At 41.1% G+C, this 15,642-nt stretch overlaps 1 protein-coding gene across 1 annotated transcript in view; it reads right to left on the bottom strand.

Moving 5' to 3' along the window:
• Positions 1-15,642, bottom strand: part of SV2C (synaptic vesicle glycoprotein 2C) — a 212,120-nt gene that overhangs the window by 103,981 nt on the left and 92,497 nt on the right. Inside the window, exon 3 of the mRNA XM_044266808.1 lies at positions 10,762-10,942. Coding sequence (XP_044122743.1) covers positions 10,762-10,942 — 181 coding nt within the window. The remainder of the gene's footprint in view (positions 1-10,761; positions 10,943-15,642) is intronic.

Raw genomic sequence — 15,642 nt, forward strand, 5'->3', positions numbered from 1 at the left:
TGGCAATGTCTGGATACATTTTTAGCTCTCCAACTCAGGAGGTGCTACTGTCATATAGTAAGAAGAACCCAGTGATGCTGCTAAAAATCCTAAAATACAGAAGACAGCTCCTCACAACAAAGAATAATCCATCCCAAAATATTAATATTGCCAAGGTAGAGAAACTTTTGTAACAGGGACTTAATATGGAAAATGTACTTTGTTTTATACTAAAAATTCATAACATAAGGCATGAAATGGTTACCTTTTACATTACCTGATATGTAATATATCTCTAAATCCAGTTAGCATAGAGATCTTTTTATGGTTCACTATTTAATGATCAGTTAGCTACTGCTGAAATTTTCTCAAGTTCATTTTTGATGGAATGTTTACATAATGAAGCCACCAGATGAGGGTGGTTTATAAAGAACTTTTTCAGGATCAGATATTAAGTCTATTTTAATAACTGTCAAAGAGGGTTAAATCTTAATTATCTTTGGTAAAAGGAGGCATGGGGGGAATAATAATTGAAATCCACACTCTATAGAGGTGGAAGATTAGCCAGATTCAAAATAATTAAACTGATACAACTGAAACAGAACACTGATCTTTGAAATTTCAAAGTTGGAGTTATTCTCAAGTAAGATTAAGGTTACATTTTTGCAACTTTAATTATAGAAATATAAAGAAGCTTAAAAATGTATTAAAACACATTCTAGAATAAGTTGGGACCATTGTCCAAACCCATTCTACACACATATGCACACGTATGCGCACACACACACACACACACACATACCACCTACATAAGACTCAATCCTAGGTGTCTGGTGAGTATCATGAAATGTATTTATTTCCCTCAATAATCTAAGGCAAATTCGCAACTGGGATATGGTGTAAGGCAAAGGGTGTGTCAGCTTTACAAACACAAATACTCTGTTGGGAATGTGAAGTTAAAGTCCCTTTAGCATAGTAGGATGAAAGAGAATGCCAAATATTTCTGTCTGCACGAACTTCATGGAGATTGAAAATTTCACAGCCACACCTCCAATTACTTGGGTTCAGATGGAACTCTGGTGGACTATGTTTGTCCCTGTACCAAATCATACTTACTGACTTACTCTGGCTATTGAGGCAAAGATAGGAAAGGGCTCAGGGAGCTGTGAAAGAGGGAGGCTGTGGATAAAAAGAGTCGCTAGGGGGCGCCCGAGTGGTTCAGTGGGTTAAGCCTCTGCCTCCGGCTCAGGTCGTGGTCTCAAGGTCCTGGATGCGAGCTCTGCATCGGGCTCTCTGCTCAGCAGAGAGCCTGCTTCTCCCTCTCTCTGCCTGCCTCTCTGTCTACTCTGATCTCTCTCTCTGTCAAATAAATAAATAAAATCTTAAAAAAAAAAAAAAAAAGAGTAGCTGGACTTAAAATAGCTTGAAACATGACAGTTTAGAGGAGAAAGTGTGGAATGTCAGATGACTTCTTGTCCCGAGGAGGGGTTCTCCTGAGTGATTCTGTTCTGCTGTAGTGGGCATGTAACAAAGAATACTTTCATTCTAACTTATTTCACCATGTGACTGTCAGTCTCTCACCTCAGTCTTCCATCTCCCGTTTCCATTGGGAAATGGGGCATTATGCAAGGACAGAATTAAGGAGGAAGTTGAATATGCATTGTAAAGTCACGTGTTCTATACTGATAATAGGCAGAGGGCAAAGTCTACCAAGAGCTGATTCTGACAGCTTTTATTAAGATGGGTATTATGGGTTTATAAAAAGAACACTGAATGCTGTAGTCTATACTGGGAATCACAATTACAAAAAAGTTGCATGAAAATAGCCTTTTAATCCTCACTCAGAATCAACAGAAAAGGAAAATCAATGACACTGAAATGCCAGGCAAATTGCATAGCAATTCAGAACCAATTCACTATGTTTTAAATTGGACCCAGAAATAAACAATTAAAGCACTAGCCCCAAAGAAGGACTTTTCAGTGACTTTCTTTTCACGAAAGTAAATAGACTATCACAGACGCTTAGAGAGAAGAACACAGATCTGTCTCTGAATGGGCTGGTTTGCACAGAAAATGAGATTGTGGTATTGATTAGAAGGTATCACCCGTTCATCATGAGTACTCAAGACAGAAACAGGAGAACACTTACTGGTACCCGAACCAATCACCAAATCAAGAATGGAAATCTCCCAGACCCAGTGGCAGTGCTAAAGGATGTATCGTGTGGGTAGCTTTAGTTTCCCACTGTCCAAAGCCACAGATTAAAAAACCATATTCTTTGATAGGGGCAGTTGTTATTTCCCAATATTGTATGAACTATGGATAGAACAATTGGTAGAAACTCGATTATTTTAAAAATATTGAGATGTAAATATACAGTGTGGGTAAAAGGTGTGTTTCTAAGAAAACAGCTTCAATACAACTTCCCTAGCCCTTGCTTGCAATCAGGTTGGCGCCCTAAGCTGACAGACCTATAGTATCCATAGCAGCACAGTATGCCACGGGGAACAGGTCCAGTCATAGATCAGGATTCTAATGCTGTCTTAAAAAAAATTAATCGAGCTCTTGAGAGAGCTGGAAAAATCCATTCCCATAGCATCTACATGGTGTCATCATGAATAAAGATAGTGATGATCTGTAAGAAATGATGACAAAAACCTGTAGACACTCTATGTGTCCACTCATCCATTCCTCCACTCAACCTCTCACCCACCTACCATCCATTTCAACCCTCATCCCCACCCACTCCAGGCAAACTTTGGGTGAGGTACAGCCCAGTTGCTGGAGATGCAGGCAAGAAGAACCCAAGTTCCTGCCCTCAAGGAGCTCACAGTCTTTTCTCAAGAAAAGACTCTAAAGAGTACATATGGTTCATTTTCCCACAAATTACGTATTGTAAGTCTGGAAGATATTTTGCTCTGTTACTTCTCTCTTGGGACCAACAGCACCTTTGCCAAAGGGCATAGTGGGAAATAATGTGTGCCCCAAAGGTCAAGTTCTTTGTTGGAAATTCTCATAAAACGCATTAAGACAGTGTTTTCTAATAGAAGTACCATGTGAGCCACATGTATAACTTTAAATTTTCTAGAAAAGATATTAAAACAAAGCAAAAAACACCCCCAAAACCGCAAGTGAAGTTAATTTTAATATATGTTCGTTTAACTCAATATATTCAAATATTGTCATTTTAACACAGAATCAATATATAAATTATTAATGAGGTATTTTGCACTCTTTCATACATGCTAAGTATTTGAAACCAGTGCTAGGTATTTTGCATTTACAGCTCATGTCAATCTGGCTACATTTCAAGTGCTCCGTAGCTACAAGCTGCGTGTTGAACAACATAGACCTAAGGAAACAAAGACCTCCTGTTTACCATCTGGATTTGTGACCATTTTAAAAAGATTAAAGGTAATGTAGTTTTTTATCATCTTTCATACTGGGAGAGCTCTCAATCCTAATTTTCTGGGTCAGAAACCTTCCTGAATTGATCCATCCAAAATGTTTATTTAGTGTTGGAGACCACAGCACAGTTGGGAGTTGTGGATCAACCCAGGCCCTGACTCTCCTCTAAAGTCCAGACGCCTTGACAAGGGGTTAAGGACCGGAAAGTTGAGTAACACGGAGAAAGGGTCTGTGCTGTGTGTCGTGCGCTTGCCTACACGACTTCCCACACGTTCTCCCTACAGAAGGGAACAATGTGGTCGGGGTCTTAAACTTTTTTTTTTTTCTTTTAAAGATTTTATTTATTTATTTGACAGAGAGAAATCACAAGTAGATGGAGAGGCAGGCAGAGAGAGAGAGAGGGAAGCAGGTTCCCTGCTGAGCAGAGAGCCCCATGTGGGACTCGATCCCAGGACCCTGAGATCATGACCTGAGCCGAAGGCAGCGGCTTAACCCACTGAGCCACCCAGGCGCCCGGGGTCTTAAATTCTTAGTTGGTCCTTGTACTTCCCATAACCCACTTCCTGGTTGATTGTAACTTCTTGTATCAATAGTAGCTAATGGCATTAGCCGTGATGACCTGGCATCACGAGATTTATTTGTAGTTAATGTAAACTTGCTATAGGAACTTGCAGTTATTTGACTAAATACTGATGTATTATTCCTTCTATTGTGATCTGCCTTAAAAATGCTTGTAAGATGTGGAATAAAATCAGCACTGTTGGACATCCTCCTCAGTGCTCCTCCTGCGCCCATCTCTCTACTTCTCGAGTTCTTTTCTTCATCCTCTTACCCTCACATTTCTGGTTGATTTGTCGCGCCAGTCACGACAATTTAGTGCCTATCGTGTATGTTCTATGAAATCAGAGATACTTCTCGTTGAATCTGAGTCAGCACAGTCTGGTGGTCTGAGCATGGGTCCTGGCACCTGGCTGCCTGTGTATGACCACAATACTTACTGTGTGACCATGGACCATTACTTAACCTCTCTGTGCCTTAATTTCCTCCTCTAAACTCTGAGGTTTAGAGGAGTCAGTATCATAAAGTGCTTAGTATCTCTCATAGGGCAAGCATATATAGGTGTTTGATGAAACACATTTGGAAAATTTTGAAATGAGTTTGCATTTTTCAAATATGATAAGGAAGTAAAACATCCTAAGAGAAAGACTACTTTGAAGGGAGACCCTCAGAGTTCAGAACTAGACTAAAACTCAGAAGACTGAGGATCTATTGAACATTTGGAAGCCACTTAATCTACCTGTGCCTCTATTTTTAAAAGCACAGTAGGGGCGCTTGGGTAGCTCAGTCGGTTTAAGCATATGACTCATGATCTCAGCTTAGCTCTTCACCTCGGAGTTTTGAGTTCAAGCCCCACTCGGAGTGGGATTCCACACTGGGCCTGGAGCCTACTTAAAAAAAAAGAGTGTACGATTTTTGCATGCCTATTTATTAAAAATGTTGTGGACCTAAACATGCTAAATATAAAACACTGAAGATTCCAATTAGTTGGGAATCATTTCTACAAAGCCAAGGCAATCTGGTTATAATATGATTAATGGAGGGATATAGCAAATAGCTATGAAGTATGCATTTGTGAGGCTCCATTTGCGGAGGGAGAAATGACTCTTTGTTCTGATGATATACAGATACATAGAAATTTCATTTTAATTTCTGCTGCTGTCATATTTTTCCCCTGACCTTTATGCTTAGCCATGCCAGGCCCTTGGTGAGAAGCTCCCAACTCTGACATTGCCCAGCATCTGAAGCATTACCATTCCCATAATTAACAGTGACTGGAAACAAATAATTTAATTCTGGGGCAAATGAAAATGAATCAGTGGTGTCAACTCTATTTCCCATCTTTCTAATTTTCTGTAACAAAAGAGGAGAGGGGAAGTGTCTGTTCCCTGGTGTGAGATTCACTTAGGAAAGCGAGAGACAGATGAATAATGGGTGATGCCTTAGTCCTCACTCATGCTGTTGTCCCCAGCTGGAAAATCATTCGTCATACTGAATAAATATTTAAAGTCCCACAGAATACGGTAGCTGGACATATTTATGTTTCTAACAAAATGTACTCATGACTTGGTGTGGGAAATTAAGAGGAAAGCACATTTAGAGGCAATGAAACCATAAACCCAGGTAGACCTCAGGCTAAATGAAGCACTCCTTTGCAGTATCCCTTAGATGCAGTAACAGAAATTTAACACAGTGCTGCTCCTGATGCTTCAGCCATGAAATAAGACAGAACAGCTGGAAACCTGTGGCATTTGCAATAAAATCAGCACAAAGGCATTTTGATCTTGGATTCATAATGCGTTTAAGTACAAATTTGCTAGTTCAAAAGGACTTAGTTGTGACTTAAGTCCTTGCTGTGTCTTCCTGATTCCATCACTGCACCTTAATCTGCAAAATGAAGACTGTGTCTGTGACCCAGAAATTCTCTTCCTCCTCTGAAACTCCCAGCATGTGGAACTGGTAGACAGGAGCTGTACCAACGTGGAGATTCTATCTGTAACAATGTCTATTCCAGTATGCATTCATTAACCGGGAAATAATCAGAGGATGGATTCAGGGACCCACTGGACCCACTCTGAGATGGGCCTGAGCTACAATTCCATGATCACCCCACCTCCATGAGCCCCTACACCGACTGGTGGACCTCAGTGACATTTTGGGTCTCCTGGAATTAGTGTCAGTTCAGAACAGGTGAGCCCCCTAAAGTCTGATTATCTCCTTCCCCCCTCAGGATTACTACCCTAGTAAAAGGTTGTAAGTCCCTTGGGAAAGGCTGAGTGAAAGACTAAGGTATATAGTTTCAGTGGTGTCTGGGGGTTCTCCCTCAAGGGACCCAGCCTCCCCTTCATTTGAGGAGTTCTGGGTCTGCAGACTGCAGTCGAGTCTTGGAATTCACTGAGGGGCCATGACTCTCATGAGCCTCATGACTTTTTATGATTCAAGTCAAACTTTCATTCACTTGACCTAGAATTCTTCTGTTTATACAGATCAAGTAAGACTTCAGCAAACTTCCCATCTATTTCACTCTGGCAACAACACCACGATCAACTAGCCAAAGCCATATAGGTCCACCCCTGGCAGGACCAGTGTCCTTTAAGTAACCAAACCTGCCCTGCCTTGAGCAAATAAACCTCAGCATTTTGGAATTTACAATGGGAGGAAGAGAGAAATAAATGCATGAAAAGCAAGTATTTGCAGGGAGGGCTGGTCTTAGAATGGGCCTTTCCAGGGCCCTGAGTGCCAAGAGCTCTGGGAGAAGAACCTCTGAAGCAGAAAAGATGGCAAGAGCAACACTCCTGGGAAACACATGGAGCATTGATGTGTCTGAGGCCAGGTGCCCGTACCAGAAGAACTCCAGCATTCTGAAGCCTTATTTCCTTGGCCATTCAGTTTTACTTAATTTAAAACCCAGATCAGATGTGGATAGAAGGAGCTCTTAACTAAGTAGAAAAAACAAGATCTCTGGAGAAAGCAGAGCCTTGGCTGAGACGCCCCAGAGGTTCAGAGACAGCGTGTCCAAATGAAACTCTAGAGCTGCTGAGAAAAGCCCTCTCTCATGGAGACAGTGTCTCATGTGTTGTGTACAGGTGACATTACCCATAAACTTGGATGAGGAAGAGAGATAACTTTCTTCATTTTCCTTAACAATGTCAGTCCTCAGGTTCCCTCAGTGCCTGGATCACACAAAACTCTGAGTGTTTTGCCACCTGGGCTACCCCCTCAGCTGCACCCCCAGCCTTGGTAATCTCTATCTCTTCTCACAAAAGAAGAATCAGGCTAACAGATACATGAAAAGTTGCTCAACCTCACTCATCAGCAAGGAAATACAAGTCAAAACTACAGTGAGATACACCTCATGCTAGTCAGCATGGCTAAAATTAACACAGGAAACAACAGATGTTGGAGAGGGTGTGGAGGAAAGGGAACCCTTTAAAACTGTTGGTGGGAATGCAAGCTAGTGCAGCCACTCTGGAAAACAGTATGGAGGTTCCTCAAAAAGTTAAAAATAGAGCTACCCTAGGACCCAACAATTATACTACTATGTATTTACCCAAAGGATACAAAAATACAGATTCAAAGGGATTCATGCACCCCAATGTTTATAGAAGCATTACTGACAATAGCCAAGCTATGGAAAGAGCCCAAAAGACCTATGGAAAGAGCTCAATTGATGAATGGATAAAGGAGACAAACAATGGAGTACTATTCAGGCATCAAAAAGAATGAAATCTTGACATTGCAACAACACAGATGGAGCTAGTGTATTATGCTAAGCGAAATAAGTCACTCAGAGAAAGACAAATACTGTATGATTTGACTCTATGTGGAACTTAAGAAACAAAACAGATTAACAGAGGGAAAGGGGAAAAAGAGAGGGAAATAAACCATAAGAGACTCTACTACAGAGAACAAACTGAGGGTTCCTGGAAGGGAGGTGGATGCGCGATGGGCTAGATGGGGGATGGGCATTCAGGAGGGCAGGTGCTGTGAGGAGCGCTGGGTGTTGTTCTACCCCTGAGACCAACACTACACTCTATGTGAACTAACTAGAATTTAAATATGAACTTGCAACAAAAATACATAAATAAAAATAAAAAACAAAACAAAACCCAAAAGAAGAATCAGTCTGGAAAGCCTGAATGACCTTCCCAGGGTCCCCAGTAAAGGGCAGGAGCAGGGTGGACTTGGATTTCTGGACTCCCAGTCTTGTGCCAACTTGGCAAAGGCACGGTGCATTAACCTCTGGTATCACAATTCATGGAGGCTAGCTGAGCTAGCAAGACACAGTCTGTGCTTTGCCAGGTAGATTACGTTATTTAGAAGTCAGCAGCCCTGAGCTGCTGGCTGAAGAATGATTTGTCTGCGACGGGGAGGAGGATGATATCATGAATATACCCAGGCAGTCTCTGCTTCTGTCCTGCCCTTGAATTAACTTCTAGACAGTCCATTAGTTTAGGAGTGTTCCGCAGCCACCATAATGGCCCTTTTCTCTGCAGTCAATTGGGTTGACCACATCACAATCCAGAACTGGCAATTAAAACTGCTGTAATAATTTGACCACACTTCAGTACCTTTGAGTTTATGGTTATCACTGAAATTTCCTCGATAAAACTGTAAATGGAAAGGACTGGAAAGTTCAGAATTTAGGCCATTAGCTTTTTTCTGACATGGTATTATGTAGGTAAGAGAAAGTAAAAGGAAGGTTTAGCCTTTCCTGATGGCAAGAATGTCTTATCCTGTGGACCCTCAGAATCTGGTCTTTTAACAAATAGCCCCAAATAACATATGTTCTTCCTCAGGCACCCCAATTCACTGCTGTAGCCCTTTGAATCCATGATCCAAATTACTTCCCCAGGTCACCCATGTTATTTTGGCAATCTCACACAGAGCTCTGAGCACCAAGGGAAAGCCTCCCTTCTCTATTATTCATTACAAAGCAAATTATTGATTTTAATCATTTTTTCCCCTAAGGAAAAAAATAATTTTACACTTTCCCAGACTTTCCAACCTTCTTGGTTTACTGGACTGGTCAATGGGAATGTCTTCACTCTAAGGAAGGCTCCTGATTTGGGCAACTTAGTCATGTATTTGCCAAGTGCCCACTGTGAGCAGAATGTAGCATATGAAGGGCTATAAACAGATGAGAAGACACATCAGAAAAATCTGCAATAATCCACCAATCTTAATATGCACATACTTCATCTTGTGGCATAAAATGATACAACATTTTTTCTAAATATTTTGAATGAGTTATAAAAGTGATCCGTTAGTTTGCATGCAGAAATGTTTGTATCCCTGAAGTAACCAGATCATACAGTCTTTCTCTATGATGGCTTATATTCCTTCTCATCTTAGTTCTGATTTTAAAGTACTACTGGAGCTAATTAAGGAAGACATGCTGCAGTTCTCTGACCTTCTCTTTTGGTCAAACTGTGTTTTGCTGTGTGGGTTCCACTCTCAACAACCACAACTGATATGCTTCTCAAATTCATAACCCAGGACTGTCTCCTTTCTTTTCTCCATTTATTTACTTTTATTTTATGGTATTCCTACTGATACATCCTCTGATAGATATCTCAGAAAGAACATCTCTAATGAAAATAAAGTTCTTAAATAGAAATTCTGTATTTTTACTTTTTCCATATCAGAGAAGAGTAACTTTGACTCTCCTAATTAAGCTATTGGGGTTTCCTCAGCTGTGGATTTACTTTGTAGAGTCAACAGGTGATTCCAGCTCTTTAGGGATAATGATTACAACACTGGCTACACTTTCCCAGGTTTCAGTTATCTGTGGTTTCAACCCCCTGTAGTCAACCTCAGTCCAAAGCAGATGCTCCTCCTTCTGACTCATCATCAGAAGGTCAGTTACAGCCTAACACTACATCACGATGCCTACTTCATTCACCTCATGTCATCTCATCACATAGGCATTTTATCATCTCACATCATCACAAGAAGAATGAGTACAGTACAGTAAGATATTTTAAGAGAGACCACATCACATAATTTTCATTACAGTATATATTTATTTATATATATTTTATTATATATATTTATTATATATACAGTATATTTTTACTATTGTTATATTTTATTATTAGTTACTGTCAATGTCTTACTGTGTCTAATTTATAAATTAAACTTTATCATAGGTCTGTAGATAGAGGAAAAATCATAGTTTCTATAGGGTTTGGTACTATCTGCAGTTTCAGACATCTGCTGGGGGTTCTGGAATGTATCCCGCATGGGTAAGGGGGAGAGTATGGGACTACTCCACTGTACTTGGCCAACATCACAACTTCCATTAATTCAACAAAAATCAAGAACTTACAAATGGAACATGATACATCTCAAGAAGTAGGCTTCCTACCAAGCTAGACAGTTAACACAGATCAGTAAAATAACATTTGCTTGAGACACACTCATCCTGTACTTAAGAGCAAGCCTGAATAGTTTGAACCTATACTAGCTCATAACAGGTAGGACCAGGGTTATTTCTTGCTGAAACTAAATTTTCAGAAGAAAAATACACTTAGGAATGCATTCTACCCTAGAAACAAGATTCCACTTAAACTAAAACTCATTTCCTAGAAGTAAAAATACTACCAGAATCAGCCACAAGAACACAGAAGTGTGTTCTCCTTTACGGTTGATAATTATATATTTATCAGTATCATGTTCCTAAGGCTGATGTGAAGATAGGGAAAGAAGTGGGTTAAGGGGTAATTTCCCAGTAATGAGGTCCTCTGGAGTGAAGAACATGTATAATTATGAAGAATAAACATTACTATGAGATATGAAGGGAAAAAAGCTTACCCGAATCCAGAAAGTAAGCGACAGAAGAGAAATAATCCATAACCTTGGACAAATGAAGAAAGGAAGGCGAAGAATCCATTGATAGACATGCAAATCAGAAGAGACTGCTTTCTTCCCACTTTGTCTGCCAGTCCTCCCCAGAAGAAAGCCCCTGCCATCATCCCAAGGTACACTATGCTGCCTGCAACACACAAAAAACAGAGAAACGTGTCAGACTGGGAGTAAATGACGCATGTTAGATCAAATGAACAAGAGACAAATACATTTCAGCGTTTTTCATGGGAAAAAATTCCTTTAAAAAATACATCCTTCTGGATACACAAATCACCTTTCAAGCTGGAAAGTAAGCTCTGTGGGTTACCTTTAGCTGTCACAACCAAGGACAGGGGTAAAAGAAAAAACAGTGATATTCTCACTTGGCTCATGAGAATGGGCACATAGTGGATAGACACAAGGAGTCTCCACACAGGGCAATCCTGGAGTTTTGACTCATGGCATGTTGCCTTTCGTATAAATGTCCAGCTTAGCACTTGGCAAGGCCAAGATGGGAGACTGAGTCCAGGGCTTCCTGGTAAAGTGGATCCCCCAACCTGCTTCAAATCTCTGCCTGTAGCAGATGATGGGGCCAAGGCCAGACTCTTACAGGCTCCCTCGAAGATTCCATCGGTTCTTTCTCCCTAGTTTCTCCTAAAAGCCCTGGCCCTTCCCTGGGGAGGAAAGGGAAGCTAGGGAAGGTGGGTTTAGAGATCACAAGAGTTAATCTTAAAATAGTCTCAAACTCTGCTTATAAGGAAAAACTTTCTCTTGGCATCAGAAGCTTAAGGAGGAGCCTAAGGAGAAGAAAAATAACTGTTGCAGTTTGGGAGCTGTTAAACTTACCATGGCTGGCTTTACTTCCATAGTGGAAACAAATGGAAAATCAAGGGTTAGATCAACGTCCCTCTTGGTGTCACTGTGAGTACACATTTCCTTTCCTCTTCTTTTGTTTTCTTTTTGAAGTAGGCTCCATGCCCAGGATGTAACCCTGAGATCATGATCTGGGCTGAGATCAAGAGTCGGACCCTTAAATGACTGAGCCACCAAGATGCCCTGTGAATTTTCAAATTCACTTGCTTCATCTAAAAAACCAGACCCCCAGAAGCCCTGTCCAAAATCTTTCTTAAGATGAAATCGTACTAGGTATGGCAAAAGTTACTTCAGAGATGTTTGTAAAAGGGTGTGTAATATCTAGGGGAAATGACATAATTAATAAATGGAAGTTTGTTATATCTGGGTGAGGTATTTACAAAGCTATTACTACACCTCTCATCCATTTCTGCTCCCCCAGCTTCACCAAATCACCACTTGAATAGTTCTTTTTCAAAGGCACATTCAAGATACTCAGCAGCATCTAAGACACAAGTTAGAAAAACACATTGATTTTTTTTGCCTTAGATTAGTTTGGGAAATATCCTATTTAAACACTTACCCTGAATTCATTTGTTTAACACACAGTTAATGGATCAATACAAGACCCAGAAGGAGAACACCTGGAAAAGTCTGATGACCTTGACATCAATGACATGTGGATGCTGTTCTGTATATAGCTGAGTATAGGCAGTTATAGTGAATGGCAAATGTTGGCACAATTGTACAGTAAGACAAAATAGAGGCCATTTTTATTCAGACTGGAACACTGCAAAGGGGTGAGTGGTCCTTTGCCTTGGTGGGGAATGACATTTTTCTCTTTATTATGGGGCTAATCATACACAGAGCATCCTTCTCAAAAGGATGGGGGGAGATACTCATATCACAAAGCCTAGCGCATGGTTACAAGACAATTTAAATAATGTATCAGCACAAGGCAAAGAAATTCCCAAAGGAGACAGATTCACACAGGGAAATGCATATGCAGCAAATCTCTTATTTATAGCTTAAGGGGCTCAAATCAGCTACTCAAGCCTCTCAGAAGAATAATCAATAGTTAAGCTTCTCATAATAATATTTATGACTTTAAAAAATGCCTACAAACCAGAAGGTGAACTCCTTTAGATCAGGAGGGGGACTGTGGCCGCTGCAGTCCAAAGATGTGGGAATCTTTCTTGTACCTCCAGCCCCAAGGACAAAAACCAGTTCCTAGCAATTGCTGAACCCTTACCAGCTCTAAGTGTTTGTATGAATTAATGTATTTTTTCCTTACAACACTCCCTTGAGGTTAATACTATGGAACCCAGTTCATTCGCACAGAGAATCGAACGATCTAACCACAGAAAAGTGAGTGGCGACTACATCCCAGCCCATCAGCAGTTCTTCATACAACATGGTTACAATTCCTTTAATAATCCTGGATGCCCTGCCAAGAAAACATCCCAGTCTGTCCCGGCCCCTATGTGGTGGTACCACCCAGAACTGAAAGCACTGTTTGAAAGGTCTCTGAGGTGTGTCCTTCTTAACTCACAAAATCAGAGTTAAGGCCAGGGTAGCTGAATATCATGGGCAGAAGCTACAGGGAAATGCTGCTTCATTCTACACAAGCATATGACAAGGGGTGCGCCATTTGTTCTCAGATATTCCAAATAGGCATATCCCCACCTGCTGGTGGGAGGTAAGCAGGACAATGCTGAAAACAGCTCAGGGGTGCTAAGGAAAAATGAACACCCAGTATCTTGCTAAACAGGACATGCTATGGAGGTGCCTGAATGCCTCAATTAGTTAAGCATCTAACCCCGTTTTGGCTCTGGTCATGATCTCAGGGTTGTGAGACTGAGCCCTGCAGCCAGCCCCAAGCTAGACGTGGAGGCTGCTTAAGATTCTCTCTCTCCCTTTCTCTCTCTGCCCCTCTACCCAGCCCTAAAGAAAAAAAGACATGCTATGTTCCAAAGAAGGGCAACTAGGGCAACTCTCTTGCATTTCTGGTTGTAGGAGGGATGATACTCCTGTTGGACTGGGCTCTATATCTTACCACTCTCCTTATTCTAGACAGTCACCTGCAGTCTCATCTTTACTAAGCCAGATCATGGATTTATGAAGAGATGACTCCAGCACTTTAAGGACTCATAACTGGTTTCTAGATTTTCCCAACTGGCAGTAGTGTGAGAACACAGCCCCACCCTGGGAGCTTCTTAAACCTCAGACAAAGGAAGGGCTGAGTGAGCTGAGTTTGCCCTTGACTTCTGTGATGGTGAGGGTTCAGTGACTTGACAAGGGGCAGAGCACCCACATTTATCATTAGCATTTTGTACTTAAGCCACCCCCAAATTACACTCATTAGAGGTTTTAATATATAAAAGACTAAAATAAAAATGGCCCATCCTTCAATTCCTCCAGATATTCTTAATACACACCCACTCACATATATGTATATATGTGTGCATATATATGTGTGTGTGTGCGCACACACACACACGTATATTTCTATGTATGTATATCTACAACCCAAATATGCCTACATGGCCAAAATTTCAAAGCACGTAGAAATATAGCAAATGAAAGTTTCCTTCTCCTCTGCCCTTGACCCTCTTCCCAAAGGTAACTATTATCAGTTTTTCTAATTCTTCTAAAAAGTTTATACCTATAACTGCATAGAAAAATGGATAATCTTTATGAATTTCCTGTTAAGTATAGTTTTTGTGGGGCACCTGGGTGGCTCAGTGGGTTAAGCCTCTGCCTTCGGCTCAGGTCATGATCTCAGGGTCCTGGGATTGAGCCTCGAGTCTGGCTCTCTGCTCAGCAGGGAGCCTGCTTCCCTCGCTCTCTCTGCCTGCCTCTCTGCCTACCTGTGATCTCTGTCTGTCAAATAAATAAATAAAAGTCTTTAAAAAATAGTTTTTGTTCTGTGTAATATTTATCTTTTCTCCTGTTGTATATAGGATTTCTGAACTTAGCAAACCAGAAATAAATCTCTGTCAGAATTTTAATAATTACTTCAAGACACATTTCATTTATTTCAGAAAAGCATGCACTATCAGCTACCAGGGGAAAACCAAACAGTTATTTTCCCATCTTGTATTTTTTCTGTGCCTAAAATTAATACACCACAACCTCCTTGAAAGACAATGTCAAATTCAATTATAAAGAATTTACTGAGCACGCACTTGGCCTAACTTTTCCTGAAGTGCTAGGAATACCAGGATTGATAAGTCACGATCCCTGAGCTCACCCAGGCAGAGCCTGAGCAAGACTTTATCTGGTGCCCAGTCCAAGCCAGAAGATGGAGACAGTGGCACACCCACTATTTCACACTACCCTCCCAACACTCCAACTGATCATGGACATTACAGAGTGGAACAGCCAGATCAAAACCTTCCATGGCCTCCTGGGGACACATGACCAGGACAGGGCAGTCCTGAATGCACACCCAGGGACCTCGGTTCTAAGTCCTTGAACTCTTTCTATTCCATCCAAATGGCTTAAGGAGCACATAATTCAGTGAGGGAGACCTCAGACACAGAACAGAAGGAGCCCAGCCATGAGGTATGCACGCCAGTAGGGCATAAGTGGGAGCAAGGCGACAAGAGGTGGCCGGTAACTCTGAGTGGACTCTGGGAAGGTTTCACTGAGAAGGGGCTATCTGAGAGGACTTTGAAGGATAAGGAAGATTTTGAGATGGTATTAAATTCCTCCACAAGCAATAGGTTTACCAAAACAAAATACAGTATCAAGTTGTATCTTCACTTCTATTCTGGTTAAGAATATGTGTCAGATCTAAAGATAACAATCTTTCCAGCCTACATTGCTTATTATTGGTAATTAGCCTGTCCCGCTGCGTTTGCCATGGACAGGAATTCAGCCTCTCGTTAAGCTTATTTGAGACAGACAGCACAATAAGAAGATTCATTCATTGACTGTGTGGCCTAATTAAAGACAAACCTTTGAATGCTAGCAAAGGCACAGAGTGAATAA

This window comes from Neovison vison, chromosome 1 (assembly GCF_020171115.1).
Source record: "Neovison vison isolate M4711 chromosome 1, ASM_NN_V1, whole genome shotgun sequence".
NCBI lineage: Eukaryota > Metazoa > Chordata > Mammalia > Carnivora > Mustelidae > Neogale > Neogale vison.